This window comes from Panthera uncia, assembly GCF_023721935.1.
Source record: "Panthera uncia isolate 11264 chromosome E2 unlocalized genomic scaffold, Puncia_PCG_1.0 HiC_scaffold_19, whole genome shotgun sequence".
NCBI classification, from domain to species: Eukaryota; Metazoa; Chordata; class Mammalia; order Carnivora; family Felidae; genus Panthera; species Panthera uncia.
Genome location: NW_026057588.1, coordinates 16,087,222 through 16,104,386, shown reverse-complemented (window position 1 = coordinate 16,104,386; position 17,165 = coordinate 16,087,222). Strand labels below are relative to the sequence as shown.

At 37.5% G+C, this 17,165-nt stretch overlaps 1 protein-coding gene across 5 annotated transcripts in view; it reads left to right on the top strand.

The window, feature by feature from the left end:
- The window catches only part of LOC125915988 (zinc finger protein 461), a 31,632-nt gene extending 16,011 nt beyond the window's left edge, over positions 1-15,621 (top strand). For 4 of the 5 annotated variants that reach the window (XM_049622129.1, XM_049622132.1, XM_049622131.1 and 1 more), the window contains 2 exons: positions 777-872; positions 14,172-15,621. In XM_049622129.1, coding sequence (XP_049478086.1) covers positions 777-872; positions 14,172-15,556 — 1,481 coding nt within the window. In that variant the 3' untranslated portion in view covers positions 15,557-15,621. The remainder of the gene's footprint in view (positions 1-776; positions 873-14,171) is intronic. The other variant, XM_049622133.1, reaches the window with a different exon arrangement.
- The last annotated feature ends 1,544 nt before the right edge of the window (positions 15,622-17,165 follow it).

The following is a 17,165-nucleotide window of genomic DNA, read 5'->3' as shown; positions in this document are numbered from 1 at the left end:
CTTTCCCATGCATTTTAGGGCTACATTTCAAATAACTAGGTGACTTTTCTCTTTGCAGAGAAATGAGCACACCTAGATAGAGGTGCACATTCATTTTCCCTTTTCCCCATCCTTACACCTTCCTCTGGTACTTACAATTGACATTCTTCCTTGATAATTAAAGAACAGAATTGGAATTCTGTACCAGGAAAGCTTATGCTTAATTATTTAATATTAACTTAATATTAATTAATTATTAATTAGTTCAGTGGTCAAAGAAACCACTTCATCTTTTGTTTTCATTTGCACTGTACTAAACCTGCAGGTGCCCTAGCATAGGTTAAAACTAAATAGCTTTCCCAATTAATGTAGCAATGGGCTGCATCAAGAAGTATCACTTACTATTTAGTGCTCAAATGAACACTTCCATTTCCTACAACTAATGTGCTCTCTTTTAAACAATTTGCATTTGGGAGTTACAGTCTAAGAACTTTTCACATATCATTGAAAAATATCTGAAATAAGGATACTCAGGAAGCTGTTTTTTTTTTTTTTCCTCATAGCAAAGTAGGGACAGAAATCTTATCTAATTTAAGTAGCATTTTATCACCTATTTATTTGTGTTTTTTTTAATCTTGAGTTGACCTAAATATGAGTGTTTAGTTTTTTCTTTTTTCTTCTGTAGACTTTATCAAGTGCCATGTTGTGCTATAGTTTATTTATTTTGATCAGTTCTGAATCATAGTATTTGGGTACTTTAATTTCCACTTCATCTCCATTTCTTTTCTTATAACCAGGACTTTCTATTTCTAAGCCGGCTGTGATCTCTTCATTAGAGCAAGGGAAGGAGCCCTGGATGGTTGTGAGGGAAGTGACAGGAGAACAGTGCCCAGGTGAGTGAGCAATGATCAGGAAGCAGGAAGATGTTCCAAGGAGTAGGCCAAGTGGTCAGAATGTTACGCTGGGAAAGTTATTTTAGACACATTAGGGAAAATCTGATTTCAAAACTAATTACAGGGGTGCCTGGATGGCTCAGTCGGTTAAGCGTCCGACTTCGGCTCAGGTCATGATCTCGCGGTCCGTGGGTTCGAGCCCCGCGTCGGGCTCTGTGCTGACAGCTCAGAGCCTGGAGCCTGTTTCAGATTCTGTGTCTCCCTCTTTCTCTGATCCTCCCCTGTTCATGCTCTCTCTCTCTCTCTGTCTCAAAAATAAATAAATGTTAAAAAAAATTAAAAAAACCCTAATTACAGCATTATGTAAACAAACAGTGTAGTAGTACTGGCATAAAGACAGACATATAGATCAGTGGAATAGAATAGAAAGTCTGGAAATAAACCCTCAGCCATATGACCAGATGATTTCAGACAAGGGTACCAAGACCATTCAGTGGGGGAAAGGACTGTATCATTAACAAATGGTGTAGGGAAAACTGGATATCCGCGTGCCAAAGAATAAAGTTGGATCCATACCTTATACCATATATAAAAATTAACTCAAAATGGATCAAAGAACTAAATGTAAGACCCAAAACTAGAAGAGAACTTAGGGAAAAAGTTTCATGACATTGGATTTGGCAGTGATTTCTGGGATATGACACCAAGCAAGGTATAGATAACCAAATCAAAAATAGATAAGTGGGAGTACACCAGACTTAGAAACTTCTATTCATCAAAGGACACAATCAATAGAGTGTTTATTAATTTTTAAAAATGCCTATGAGTTGCTTTACTGGGTGACAAGTATACCTTTTTTTATGTGTTAACAGTAGTGGATCAAGAACTATGTTCTAATGTTATAGTAGGAAAAATTAAGATTGATTAGAAATTGGTAAAGTTAAAGAAAATTGCATTGAGGAAGTAGAGATGGCAGAGGGATGACTGGGAAGGAAGGAGGTCATCTAGGAAAGTGTAGGGTCCTGGAGGCCAAGGGCAGGTCCATTCTACACATTAGAGGTCTTTGATGATATCTGCGATTCAGTATAAATGCTCCAGAACTGTGAGAGAGTATATTTCTCTTGTTTTAAGCCACATCAGCTTTGTTCTTTGTTATATCAGCTCTAAGAAACTAATATGGAGGGAATCATGGAAAAATGATACCTACTCTCCTAAATGTTTTGTTTTTCTTTAAAGTGTCATTCTTCTATCAGTTTTTGATGCCTGGCCATGCCTTTTTTTGGTATGACCAGTGACTTGTTGTATCCTAGACATTTCAGTTATTATGTTAAGAGAGTCTTTTTTCTTTTAATTTTTTTAACCTTTATTTATTTTTGAGAGAGAAGATAGCGCAAGCAGGGGAGGAACAGAGAGAGAAGGAGACACGGATCCAAAGCAGGCTCCAGGCTCCTAGCTGTCAGCACAGAGCCCAACGTGGGGCTTGAACTCACAAGTCATGAGATCATGACCTGAGCCAAAGTTGGATGCTTAACCGACTGAGCCACCCAGGCACCCCAAGAGAGTCTTGAGTCTACTTGAATCTATTGAAATCTCCTATGTTAGCAGGAAGTCATGCTGTTAGGTTTAGTGCATAGATCTGGCCTACTTTTGTAGTCTTTACTTCTAATGGCAGCTTAGTTTTCAGAGCCCTTTCAATACTATTCTGATATGCTTTATATTCTGGTACTGCTGGGACTCCTGCTCAATGGTGATATCTGCAGAGACAGAAAGCTACTGTGGATCCCCAGTGTAGCTGGGCTACCTTGTGTGGGATGAGGGAGGCAGAAGCCATTGAGATACATTGAGCTTCACTGAGATACAGAAGCCACTGGGCATGGATTTCCTTATGTCACTGGGCAGAGGACACAGGGAGATGCAACACTCTGCTAATAGTACCTTTCTGGGTGAATCAGTCTGTCAGCCAGTGCCCTGGTTGTGAAGTGGGAGCTTGTACATCAAGAGACTTTCTCTTGCTGTTGTTAGTGGTAGATCGGTCACTGAGAATTCTTGCCGCTTCTGCAGCCAGCTGATGAAACTGTTGCTAGGATCTAGGTTGTGGATGAAGTGCTAGGAATCCCACTAAGTCTATTGGGCTTCCCTGCTCCTGGTCTTTTGGCTAGATAGAGTAGCTTTCTCTTGGTGTGTGTATGCGCACGCACACCTGTTATTGGTTGCAGGCCTGCTGTCCAGTGCTCATTATGGGGGTATATGAGAGATAAAAAGAAAACCCAGGGAAAAACCTCCTGGGATGATCGTAAAATAAGAGGATCCTAAGCTCACCTTGTCCCACAGATACACCTAGGTAACACCCACATCAGTGTGAATAACCCAGAGAATGACCTGAAGACTGCCAAAACAGACTGTCCACAGCTAAGTGTAGGGAAGCCACCACATTGAAAAGGATGGGAAGGGCGAAGATGTGGGCAGGAGATAAACTGACCTGCAAGACTGTCTGCTGGAGGGAGGGACACCACAGGCAATGACAAGGAAGAGGAGCAGACCCCACCCTAGGCATCCCGGGCATGGGAGACCCACACTGGGAAGATGAATCTCCATAATATTTGGCTTTGAAAGCCAGAGGGGCTTAACTTCACAAGTTCTTAAATCAGTGGCACCTAACACCTGGAACTTTAAAAATTCAGCAGGCTCAACTCTGGGAGAGCAAGGACAGTGATAGGAAACTGAATCCCTACCCTTAAAGAGACAGCATAACAAACAGCCCTGGTGAGACATAGCATAGAAGCAGCAATTTGAAAAACACCTTGGATACATAGGAGGATTTATTTGCTAATCTCAGAATGTGTGTTGGAGGGGCAGGGACCTATGGGAGACTTCTCCAAGAACAAAAGAGCTGGTGGGCACCATTTCCCTCCCTGACTCCCAGCAGAGATACTTGCAAGAACCAGCACAGTATGCACACTCTCCACCTACTTTGCCAAGGACAGTATGCCCTGTCCCTTGCTAACAGTGGACTTGCCCTCAGCTGTTCTCTAGAGTAGCTACAGGTCCTCTTCCACTGCAGACCAGTGCAAACCTTGCTCACACTGCATGCCTTCCCCCATGTTCTCCTATGGATCTTGCCCCTCCAGCCTGGCCTGGCAGGAGTTCTCCAAAGTGGGACCACAAGCGTGACTGTGTAAGTGCCTCCAACAGGGGCCAGCACCACTTCAAAGTGACTCCTGCCCTGGGAACGGGAAGATAACCACACACACCAGTTCGAACTTGGGCCCAGCAGTGGGTGGGGGGCTGACATCTGGTCTGACTGCTGGCCCTGCCCACCAATGAAAGCCTCTCAGGAAATAACACAAAGAGAGTGTCTTGAAGTTTGGTGCTAATGCATCTCTGGCAAACCCTCAGGCCCAAAACAGCCCCAGACTGGCCCACTAACAACACAGGCACCAAGCTCTGCTCAGAACAGACAAAGCCCACTAACAACACAGGCGCCAAGATCTGCTCAGAACAGGCAAAGAGAACCTTTGCAGATGACTAGACTGGAGGTAAATGTGGCTCAGCCACAGCAATAGGGTACATGTGACACACATAGGAGACACCCGTAAAGTGCCAGATTCTGGTAAACTGAGGATACTACACTGAGGGAACAACAGGACCTCGTTATAAGGCCACCACTTTCTGGCACCTAGGTGGCTCAGTCAGTTAAGCGTCTGACTCTTGATTTTGGCTTAGGCCACGATCTCATAGGTTCATGAATTCAAGCCCTGCACTGGACTGTGTGCTGGCAGCGTGGAGCCTGCTTGGGATTCTCTCTCTCTTTCTCTCCCCATCCTCTGCTCGTGTTCTGTCTCTTTCAAAATAAATGAATGAACATGAAAAAAAATAAGCCCCCACTTTCAAGAGGAGACATGGCTGACTTTCCTAACACATAGAAACAGACACAGAGAGCTAGGGGAATATGTCCCACTTAAAAGAACAGGACAAAAATCACAACAAGAGACATGAGTGAAATGGAGATAAGTAATACGCCTGATAGAGAATTTAAAGTAATGGTCATAGGGGCGCTTGGGTGGCTCAGTCGGTTGAGCATTCGACTTCAGCTCAGGTCATAATCTCACTGTTCTGGAGTTCAAGCCCCAAGTCGGGCTCTGTGCTGACAGCTCAGAGCCTGGAGCCTGTTTCAGATTCTGTCTCTCCCTCTGTCTCTGCCCCTCCCCCGCTCATGTTCTGTCTCTCTCAAAAATAAACATTAAAATTTTTTTTGAAGTAATGGTCATAAAGATAATCACTGGACTTGTGAAAAGAGTGGATGGAGGAACTCAGACCCTCAATAAAGAGATAGAAAACATTTAAAAAGAACCAATCGGAGATGAAGAACTCAACTTAGATTAATAATACACTACATAGAGTAAATAGTAGACTAGAGGAAGCAGAAGAATGGATCAATGACCTAGAGGACAGAATAATGGAAAGCAATTAAGCTGAACAGGAGAAAGAAAAAAGAATAATAAAAAATGAAAATAGATTAAGGGAACTCAGTAATACCATCAAGCATAATAATATTCACATTGCAGGGATCCCAGAAGAAGAGAGGATAAAAGGAGAAAATGTATCTGAGGAGAAAATAGCTGATTTCAACATACACAACAAAGTTGTAGTAACCAAAACATTATGGTCCTGACACAAAATTAGACACATAGATCAATGGAACAGAATAGAAAATCCAGACAAACCCACAATTATATGGTCAATTTATCTAGGACAAAGGAAGCACACATACCCAATGAGGAAAAGGACCATCTCTGCAACAAACGGTGTTGGGAAAACTGGACAGCTACATGCAAAAGAATGAAACTGGACTGCTTTCTTACATCATACACATGAATAAATTCAAAATGGGTTAAAGACCTAAAAATGAGACCTGAAACCATAAAAATCCTAGAAGAGAACACAGGCAGTAATTTCTCTGACATTGGCCATGGCAGCATTTTTCTAGATATGTCGCCTGATGCAAGAGAAATAAACTATTGGGACTTCATCAAAGTAAAAAGCTTCTACACAGCAAAGGAAACAATCAACAAAACTAAAAGACAATCTACTGAAGTTTGCAAATGACATATCCAATAAAGGGCTAGTATCCAAAATAGGTAAAGAACTAATACAACTCAACACCCAAAACCAAATTATCCAATTAAAAATTGGGAAGAAGACATGAATAGACATTTCTTCAAAAAAGACATATAGATGGCCAACAGACACTTGAAAAGATGTTCACCCGTTACTGATCATCAGGGAAATGCAATTCAAAACCACAATGAGATTGATACCACCTCACATCTATCAGAATGGCTAAAATCTAAAACAAGGAACAAGTGTTAGGATTTGGAGACAAAGGGACCCTCCTGGTGGGGGTGCACACTGGTACAGCCACTGTGGAAAGCAGTATGAAATTTCCTCAAAAAATTAGAAATAGAATTCCCATATGATCCAGTAATTATGCTACTGGGTGTTTACACAAGGAATATGAAGACACTAATATGAAAAGATATATGTACATATATGCAATATGTATATTGCAGCATTATTTACAATAGCCCGGATATGGAAGCAAACCAAGTGTCCATCAATAGATGAATTGATGAAGATGTGGTGTATCTATACTATGGAATATTACTCAGCCAAAAAAAAGGATGAAATCTTGCCAGTTGCAACAACATGGATAGATCTAGAGGGTATAATGCTAAATGAAATAGAGAAAAACAAATATATGATTGCATTCATATGTGGAATTTAAGAAACAAAACAAAGAAAAAAAGATCCAAAAAACACTCTTAAATACAGAGAACAAACTGATGGTTACCAGAGGGGAGGTGAGAGGGAGGATGGCTGAAATAGGTGAAGGGGATTAATCGTACACTTAATTGTGATGAGCAGTGAGTGATATATAGAATTGTTGAATCCCTGTATTGTACACTTAAAACAAATTTAACATTCTGTGTTAATTTTAGTGGATTTAAAAAATAAACAGGAAAAAAACAAAAAAGAAAACCCAGAGAACTCACCATGTGGTAGTTCCTCAAGGCCAGAGAATCCAAATCAATAAACCTTCTTCCTTTCAGCTCTCAGAATTATTTTATTGCTGTGTGATAGTTAATTTCTAGGGTTTTTAGTTTTATTTAAGGGAGAGGCAGGAAAGAGTGAGTCTACACTATCTTTGTAATTGAGATTTTAAATCTTTTCAGAATGAACTTTAAATATGCATTTTCTGTGATATTTGATTTCTTTAAGGAGGTGGGATATCATAAAGACAGTGTGTATGTGGAGTACTTCTGGATTTTTTTTTCTTTTTTTAAGTGTATAAGAGAGAGAGAGAGAGAGAGAGAGCATGGGGCAGGGGCAAAGACAGAGGAAGAGAGAGAATCCCAAGCAGGCTCTGTGCTGTCAGCACAGAGCCCTTTGCAGGGCTTGATCCTACGAACCATGGGATCATGACTTGAGCTGAAATCACAAGTCTGATCCTTAACTGATTGAGCCACTCAGGCATCCTTGGAGTACTTCATTTTTACTTTGCCACCACCACCACCACCAATCTTTTTCTAGTAGCATGTTTGTTTGTATTTTTTTGCTTTTTCTTAAATAATTGTCATTGTGTGGTCTTTCCAAAACAACTTAGTGAAACAACCAGTTTTCATATTCACTTCATCTATTGGTATCAACAGGGAGGAGAACAAATAAAGCTGACTTCTGGCAGGCATACACCTTGGCTGTTGTGATCATCTTGGATCTTGGATAAGCTTTATCGTTTTTCCTTTAATTTGTAGGTCTTTAATCCATTTAGAGTTTGTTTATTTATGGTGTATGGTAGGGGACCAGAGTAATTTTCTTTATATCTATAGCTAGTTCTAATATCATTTATTAAATTATTCTTTCATCATTGATCTGTAATTCTTCCTATGTGAGTCTGCCTCTGGTCTTTCTATGGGTCAAGGGCTGTGTAAATACCACATTGTCTTAATTTTTAAGTCTTTATGATGTCTTTATCATAGGTAGGATAAATGCTCTGACTTTGTTCTTTAGTAGTATTTTGGCTGTTAAACTTTGTTTTTCCAAATATGTTTTTGAATCAGTTTTTAAAGCTCCTCAAGCAACATCGTAGGGGTTTTATTAGATTGTATTGAATCTCTCTGGTCTCCAGGTCTCTGTTTTCTCTTACTTGATTTCAGCTATCCTAGTCTCCTTGCTGTTTCTCTAATAAGCCAATGTAACTTTCGTTTTATGGACTTGCTATATTCTCTGCATGGATTGCTCTTTCCCCAGATAGCCATCACTGTCTTCTCTCCTACAGTTTTTTTTCCCCCTTCAAATGTCACTGAAGTAAGGCTTTTCTGACTACTATAAAATTACACCCCACTTCCATTATTTGGAACTATATCTCTTTCCTTCTTAATGTATTTTTCTGTAGCCTTTTTTTTTTTTTTCCATCTGACACACTGATTCATTTAGTAATCATTTATTGGATGTTATTCTACTAGAATGTAACTCTATGAGGGGATGGCTTTCCTTCTGTAATGATGTCCCTATTTTCACTTGTAATGTTGGTTATTTGTACTCTCTTTTATAAGATAGAAATTTATTTTAAATTAATTTTAGACTTAAGAGATGCAAGAATAGCAAAAGAGCTCCCATATGCCATTCACCTAGATTCACCACTTGTTAATATTTTGCCATATTTGCTTTATTATTTCATTTCTGTTAAGTCTCATTACCCTGAACAGTTAAGCTTATCTTTTCTGAGAATGAATATATTCTCTTACATTTCATAAATTCAGGAAATTTTACATTGATGCAAACTATTACCTCATATATTGTCTGTATTCATATTCACTAATTATCCCAATATTGTTTTGTTCACTTGATTTGGGATTTCACATTACATTTCTCTTCACTTTAATCTGAAAAGTTCCTCAACCTTTCTTTGTATTTCATGACATTGGTACTTTTGAAGAACATGGACCAGTTTATAGAATGTCCTTCCCCTTATTGAATTCAGGTTATACATTCTTGGCACAATTATTGCATTAGTGGTATATCCTTCTCAGTGTATCATTAAGGAGGCATATAATGTCGTTCTGTCCCATTGTTGGCGACGTTAGCTTTGATCACTTGGTTTGGCTGGTGTTTGCCACATTTCTCCACTGTATTTTTTTTTTTTTTTTTTTTGTAGTACTCATGTAATCTGTAAGGAAGATAGTCTATTTTTCTTGATCAGTCTTGCTGGAATCCTCTCTATTTTATATTTGTTTTTGTTTCATTTATTCTGCTCCATCTTTATTTTTTCCTTTATTCTATTTTTGGGGGTTTTAGTTTGCGATTCTTCTTCTAGCCTCTTGAGATACATGTTTAGATGATTCATTTATTTTTTTTTTTTCAGGGACTTTTTATTTATTTATTTGCTTATTTATTTGTCTGTCACCTATCTGCTTATCTTTTTATTTACTTTCAGAGAACCCGCTGTTAAATCTTCACCAGCACACCACTGCCCCTGGGGTTGCAGGATGTGGATGATTCATTTTAATGATTTCTTTTTTCTATTTGCATTTAAGGCCATAAGTTTGCTGCTACATACAGCTTTAGTTGTACCCTACAAATTTTTATCAGAGAGATAGATAGAAAACAGAGAATATAGAACCTTATAGATCATTATAAGGATCTTTTTTTCCTAAATGTCATGGGAAACTATTAAAGGGATTTGAAAGCAAAAGTTATATGAAATCATTTAGATATGTTGTGCTTAGTGGAACAAGAAAGTAAGCAGGTGACCAATTTGAGAGTGACTGCAGTAGTAAAATAGTGGTAGCTCAGACTGTGATAGAAATGATAGTAATAACTGATGAGAAGTTATTATACATATTAAAGAATAAGTTGACCATGCTTGCTAATGGATTGTAAGTTTGATAAGAATTAAAGAACTAGGCCTTTGGCTTAACGTATTGGTAAAAAAGGTGGTTGCATTTACTGAGTTTAAGCTAGTGTATTGAAAAAAGGGAGAATTGAAAGTTCTCTCTGGACAAGTTATGATTGAAACAGTTATTACATAGTATTTGAAGATTTCAAGTAGGCAGTTAGATTAATGTGGAACTCAGGGATAAGATAAAAGCTAGAAGTATATACAAAAGAACACATAAAATAAAAAGTTAACCTATGGAATAGGAGAAAACATTTATAAATCATATATCTGACAAGGGATTAATATTCAGAATGTATAAAGAAATTCTACAACTCAACATCAAAGAAACTGAACAACTCAATTAAAAAGGGGGGAAAGGATTTTAATAGACATTTCTTCAAAGAAGATAAATAAATGGCCAGCAAACAGTATGTGAAACAGTATGATCGTTCCTCAAAAAAAAATCAAAAATAGAATTACTAAATGATCCAGCAGTTCCACTTCTGGATATATAACCAACAGAATTGAAAGCAGCAGCTTTCAATCATTCAGAAATCATTCATTTTAATCATTCATTTTAATGATTTCTTTTTAACGAATGATTTCAATGCTTCAGATTGTGTCTCCCTCCCTCTCTCTTTGCCCCTCCCCCACTCATGCTTTTTTATTTGTATACCCATGTTTTTAGCAGCATTATGTACAATAGCCAAAGGTTGGAAGCAGCCTAGGTGTTCATCAACAGATGAGTGGATCAACAAAGTGTGTGTGTGTGTGTACACACATATATAATGTAATGTTATTCAGCCTTAAAAGGGAAGTATTCTGACACACACTACAACATGGATTGGCATGTTGAGGACATTATGCTAAGTGAAATAAACCAGTCACAAAAAGATACTGTATGATTTCACTGATATGTAGTATCCAGAGTAATCAAACCATAGAAACAGAAGTAGAATGGTGGGTGCCAGGAACTGGGGGAGGAAAGGGTGGGGAGGAGTTATTAGTAAGCTCAGAGTTTCAGTTCTGCAAGTTGAAAAAGTTCTGGAGATTGGTTGTACAAAAATGTGAACATACTTAACACTACTGAATTATATACTTAAAAATAGTTAAGATGTTAAATTTTATGTTATGTGTATTTTGCCACAATCAAAATTTTAGAGTTATAGGGCCACCTGGATGGCTCAATCGGTTGAGTGGCCAACTTTGGCTCAGGTCATGATCTCACGGTTTGTGGGTTTGAGCCCTACATCGAGCTCGCTGCTGTCAGCATGAAGCCCACTTCAGATCCTCTGTCCCCCTCTCTCTGCCCCTCCCCTACTTGCGCTCTCAAAGATAAATTAAAGAATTTTTTTTAATCTAGAGTTATAAATTTAAGACTTAGGAGTATATGACTAGAATTTAAGCCAGACCTGTTACAGGGAAAGAGTATATAGATTGATGGCTAGCCAGAGCCTGGGTTCTGGGACATTCTGATAGTTAGAGGGCAGGTAGTAAATGCATTAAGGGGAACTGAATACAAAGAGAAAGGTAGGAAGATAACTAGGAGAATATGGTATATAGGAAGCTAAGGGATTGATCATTTGTGTCAAATACTGCTAATGAGTCAAGTAGAGTGATGACTAGCACTAGAGCACTGATTTTGGCAAAGAGATTTTGTTAGTGACTTTAGCTAGAAATTTTTCAACATAATTATGGGAGTTGAGATATTTATTGGAGTGGATTACAGAGAAAGGTAGGCAGTACTGTCTTTTCAGTAAATATATGAAAAACTAGGCTTCTAGGGGCACCTGGGTGGCGTAGTCAGTTAAGCATTCGATTTTGGCTCAGATCATGGTCTCATGGTTCATGAGTTTGAGCCCTGCATCAGGCACTGTGCTGACAGCTCAGAGCCTGGAGCCTGCTTCAGACTCTGTGTCTCCCTCCCTCTCTCTTTGCCCCTCCCCCACTCGTGCTCTGTCTCTCTCCTTCAAAAATAAATAAACATTAAAAAAATTTTTTTAAATAAAAAAACAACAGCAACAAAGAAACTAGGCATCTTGATTCCTATCTCACATCATAAAATGTAATGTAGGTAGATTATAGATCTACATATGAAAAGTAAAATAGCAAAAGCTTCTAGAATACAGTATTTTTCATGACCTTGGGATTAGACTGCCTTAAAATTGAGAACTTCTGTACATCAAAACATACTATTAAGAGAGTGAAAGTGCCAGCCCCAGAGTGTGAGAAGATATTTGCAATATGTTGGTTGTATTCAGAATATATTAAGAATTCCTACAAAGAAAACAATACAACCCAGAAACAACTCAAGTGACCCTTGACTGATGAATGGATAAGCAATATATGGTATATCTATACAATGAAATATTACTTGGCCATAAAAAAGGAATGAAGTACTGGTTGATCCTTGAAAACATTATACAGAGTGAAAAAAGACCCAAAAGGTCACATATTGTATGATTCCATTTGTATGAAATGTCAGAATAGATTCATAGAGACACAAAGCAGATTAGTGGTTGCCAAGGGCTGGGAAGAATAGGGGAATAGGAAATGACCATGGGCATGGGGTTCTTCTTGGCATGATGAGAGTTTTCCGGAATTAGTGATCTGATGGTTATACAACAGTGAGAATGTATTAAAAGTTACTGAATTGTATACTTCAAAATGGTGAAACTGGTAGATTTTATGTTATATGAATTTTACCACACACACACACACACACACACACACACACATACAGTCAGTAAAAATGGACAAAAGACCTGAGTTGGCATTTATTAAAAGAGATATCCAATTGGCCAATAAACATATGAAAAAGTGCTCAACCTCACAAGTCATCAGGGAAATTGCAAATTAAACCACAATGCAGTATCATGACATATCTGCCAGGATGCCTGAATATAAGATTGACAATAACAAGTGTTGGGGAGGATGTGAGGAACTGGAACTCTTTTCCAGTTAGATGGGAAAATGAGGAAACTATTGGATAATGTCAACTAAAGCTGAACAAATGCATATTCTGTGTGCAACAATTTCACTCATAAATGTATACATCTAGCAGAAAGGAGTCCTATTTCCACCAAAAGAAATGTACAAGAATGTTCATAGCCGTACTGATCATAATAACCAACAATTGAAAGCAACCCATATGTCCATCATTAGGAAAATGAAAAAATAAATTGTGTTAGAATAGAATGCTTTATATAGCTGTCAGTCTTAAGCTTTTTCTTCTGAAACAGCCTCTGAAAAGCTCTAAGATAGGAAAGACTTTGGAATGTCCTAATTGTTGAAAGGAGATTAATGTTGTAGTACATGGATAAAAGGGAAAAGGACTCAAAATGAGGTCTTCTAACTAGGCAGAGGCCCTGTGTTCTCATGGTAAAAAATTGGATTTTTAAATTTCAGTTCAATAGGAAGCTACATTAGTTTGGTTATAGGTTTGGCTACATGTGACAGAGACTCAAAAATAATAATGGCTTAAACCATATGGGTTAATTTTCTTTTGCATTAAAGTCCAGGCTGGAGGGGAAGCTCTGCTCTGCAAAACCATCATGTGACAAGACACCACATCCACAGTGGAGACTAAGGAAATGGGAGAATAGAGGATATAGGACATGGGCCAGCTGGCTGTTAAAGTTTCAGAAGCTACTATTTGATACTTATGCTTTTTTTTTTTTTTTTTAAGGCAGAATCCAGTTACATGGCATATTCTCCTGCAAAAGAGCCTGGGAAATGCAGTGTTTATATTGGGCAACCTTGTTCTCAACTAAAAACCATTGGTTCAATCCATATATAAAAGGGGAATAATAGACATTTGGGGACAATTAGCAGTCTCCATCTCATAATCCCTTGGCCTGGTGGAAAGTGTTAAACATACACTCTTGTAGATTCTGATTCAGTTGATCTCATTCTGAAACCAACTCTGGTAGATATGGATTCATTTGATCTAGAATGTTTCCTAAACATCTATAATTGCAGCAAACTCTGAGGTAGATCAAAATTTCAGAACAACTGGGTCACCCGGCTGGCTCAGTTGGTGGAACGTGTAACTCCTGGTCTTGGGGTTGTGGGTTTGAGCCCCATGCTGGGTGTAGAGATTGCTTAAAAATAAAATCTTAAAAAAAAAAATTCAGAACTATTGACTTGATTTGTTAATTAACTCCCTCACTTTCTCTTCTGAGCTCTCATTTCTCGGTGTTCTCCTTACTGTTTTTTTTTTCATTCAGTTGCATGATATTTTAGAGTTCTCCAAGACTCATCTTTTACGTGAATTATTTCCAATTATCTCTCTTTGCTACCATATATATTTTCTTTTCTGACACAAAACCAGCAATTAAAGTGTGTTTCTTATCTTTCAGACTTGGTGTCCAGGTGTGAGGCCAAGAAGTTATCTCCAAAAGACATTTATGAGACAGAGTCATCCCAAAGGGCTATCATGGAAGACTTTAAAAGTCATAATCCTGAGAAATCCATTTTCAGAGATATTTGGGAATGCAATACTCAGTTTGAAAGACAACAGGAACAAGAAGCCTATTTCAGGCAATTTGTTATCAACCATGAACATATGCCTATATTTAACCAACATTCTTTACTAACTCAGGAATTTTATAATAGAGAGAAAATCTTTGGATGTAAAGAATGTAGAAAAAACTTCAGTTACCACTTATTTTTTAGTAATCACAGAACTCATTCTAAAGAAAAACTGTCTGAATGTAAGGAATGTGCAGAAATTCTTAACATATCATATCTTACTAAACAGAGAATTCAAAATAGTAACAAGTGCAATGAATGTAAGGAATGTTGGAGAGCTTTTATTCATTGTTCACAACTTAAGCAACACCTGAGAATCCATAATGGCGAAAAACGCTATGAATGTAAAGAATGTGGTAAGGCCTTTAATTATGGCTCAGAACTTATTCTGCATCAGAGAATTCACACTGGTGAAAAACCTTATGAATGTAAAGAATGTGGGAAGGCCTTTAGGCAGCGATCACAGCTTACTCAACATCAGAGACTTCATACTGGTGAAAAACCTTATGAATGTAAGCAATGTGGGAAGGCTTTTATTCGTGGCTTTCAACTTACTGAACATCTACGACTCCATACTGGTGAGAAACCCTATGAATGTAAAGAATGTGGAAAGACTTTTAGGCATCGCTCACACCTTACCATACATCAGAGAATTCATACTGGTGAGAAACCCTATCAATGTAGAGAATGTGGAAAGGCCTTTAGCTATCACTCAAGCTTCTCTCACCATCAGAAAATTCATTCTGGCAAAAAACCTTATGAATGTAGTGAATGTGGGAAGGCCTTTTGTGATGGCTTACAACTTACCCTGCATCAGAGGATTCATACCGGTGAGAAACCCTATGAGTGCAAGGAATGTGGGAAGACTTTTAGACAGTGCTCACACCTCAAAAGACATCAGAGAATTCATACTGGTGAGAAACCTCATGAATGTATGATATGTGGTAAGGCCTTTAGACTTCATTCACACCTTATTCAACATCAGAGAATACATACTGGTGAGAAGCCCTATGAATGTAAGGAATGTGGAAAGACCTTTAGCTATCATTCAAGCTTTTCACACCATCAGAGAATTCATTCTGGGAAGAAACCTTATGACTGTGGAAAGGCTTTTAATCATGGCTTGCAATTTAATATACATCAGACACTTCATACTGTTGAGATGCCAGTAAGGTTTCCTCTTCTCTCTCCCCATCCTAGTCTAGCATCATGAAATTATTTTTAGAAATTTACATTTTCTTTTTTTTTCTTCAAGATAAATGTTGGTAAAATAATGAATTTCATTAGTATTGATTTATTTCAATGATCCTTGAAAAAAAAAAACTTCAAGCAGGGAAAATTGAAAAATTATTAACAAGTAAAAATTGCTCTAGTTCCAATGCTGTTTCTAAGTTATTATAATCAATATTGGAAATAAATTTTATAAGTAGTGTTTTCACTGAAACCAGTGAAGTGGCAGAAATAAAATGAAAACAATTTATTCCCCTCCCACACATCTGTGAGAGCCACTATGTGTGTGTTGCTCCTTCCTGCTCAAACATACCTGCAAATATGGAGGGTTTATTGCATGTATATGGAAGATTTTACCGCCTATAGTGACATATTTCACAGCAATTTCTTTTTGCACTTAAATAATTGTGGACTTTTTTTCCAGGTGAGTACATACAGATCTAACTTATTGTTTTTAAAGCTCCTGAATATTTCTGGTATAGGATGTATGTCCATATTTTAAGCCATTCCTTCCTATAGACATTTGATTGCTCTATTTCTTTTTCATCCCAAAGGATCATACAGTAAATATTCTTATCTCATCATTCTTTTATTTCCATTGGGTAGATTGCCAACCGTGAGAGTGTATGTAGTTTTGATGTTACATTAATTTTTTAGTTTAAAAATTTAGGTAATAAAAATACATGCTACAAAATTCAAAAGTTATCAAACAAGTAAAGTAAGAATTAAAGCTTTCTTAATACCTGATTCTATAGGACCAGCTGTCAGGTCTTTTGTATTCTTCCAGGGATTAAATTTTTTAAATTCTTTGGATGAAAGTGGATTAATCATAATCTTGGTTTCATGAAATTCTTATCGTTCCAAATTTAGCCCTCTTTCATTTCAGTATTTCCAAGGGATTTACAGATGTGCCAACTATCAATTTACTGCCTGTCTTCTCCAAATCCTTCATTGCCTGCAATCCTTCGTTGCAATATTGGAACTCTCTCTTTTGTTTATAACATTATTTATCTGAGTCCTCTGTCTCTTTGTTTTTGGTTAAGTCAGACTAGCTAATAGTTTTTCAACTATATATTTTCAAAGGGCCAACCCTTGGTTTTATTGATCTTTTCTATTGTCTTTTAAGTATCTTTCATTTATATCTGCTTTTATATCACTTCCTTCCTTATGCAAACTTTGGGCTTAGTTCTTTTTTCTAGTTTCTTGGGGTGTGAAGTTAGGTACTTAAGATTGTTTCCCCCTAATGTAGCTTTTATCCCTGTAAACTCCCCCATTAGAACTGCATTTATTATATCCCATATGTTTGTTTCCATTTTCATTTTTGTTAAGATATTGTCTGATTTCCATTTTGATTTCTGTTTTGATCAATTGGTTGTTCAGGAGTGTGTACTCCTGAATATGTATAATTTTCACATATTTGTGAAATTTTCCAGTTTTCCTCCTGTTAATGATTTGTAGTTTCATACCATTGTGGTCAAAAAAGTTACTTGATAGGATTTCAATCTTAAATGTGCTAAGACTTATCTTATAGCCTAACATACGATTTATGATGGAGAATGTTGTGTGTGTTCTTGAGAAGAATGTGTATTCTG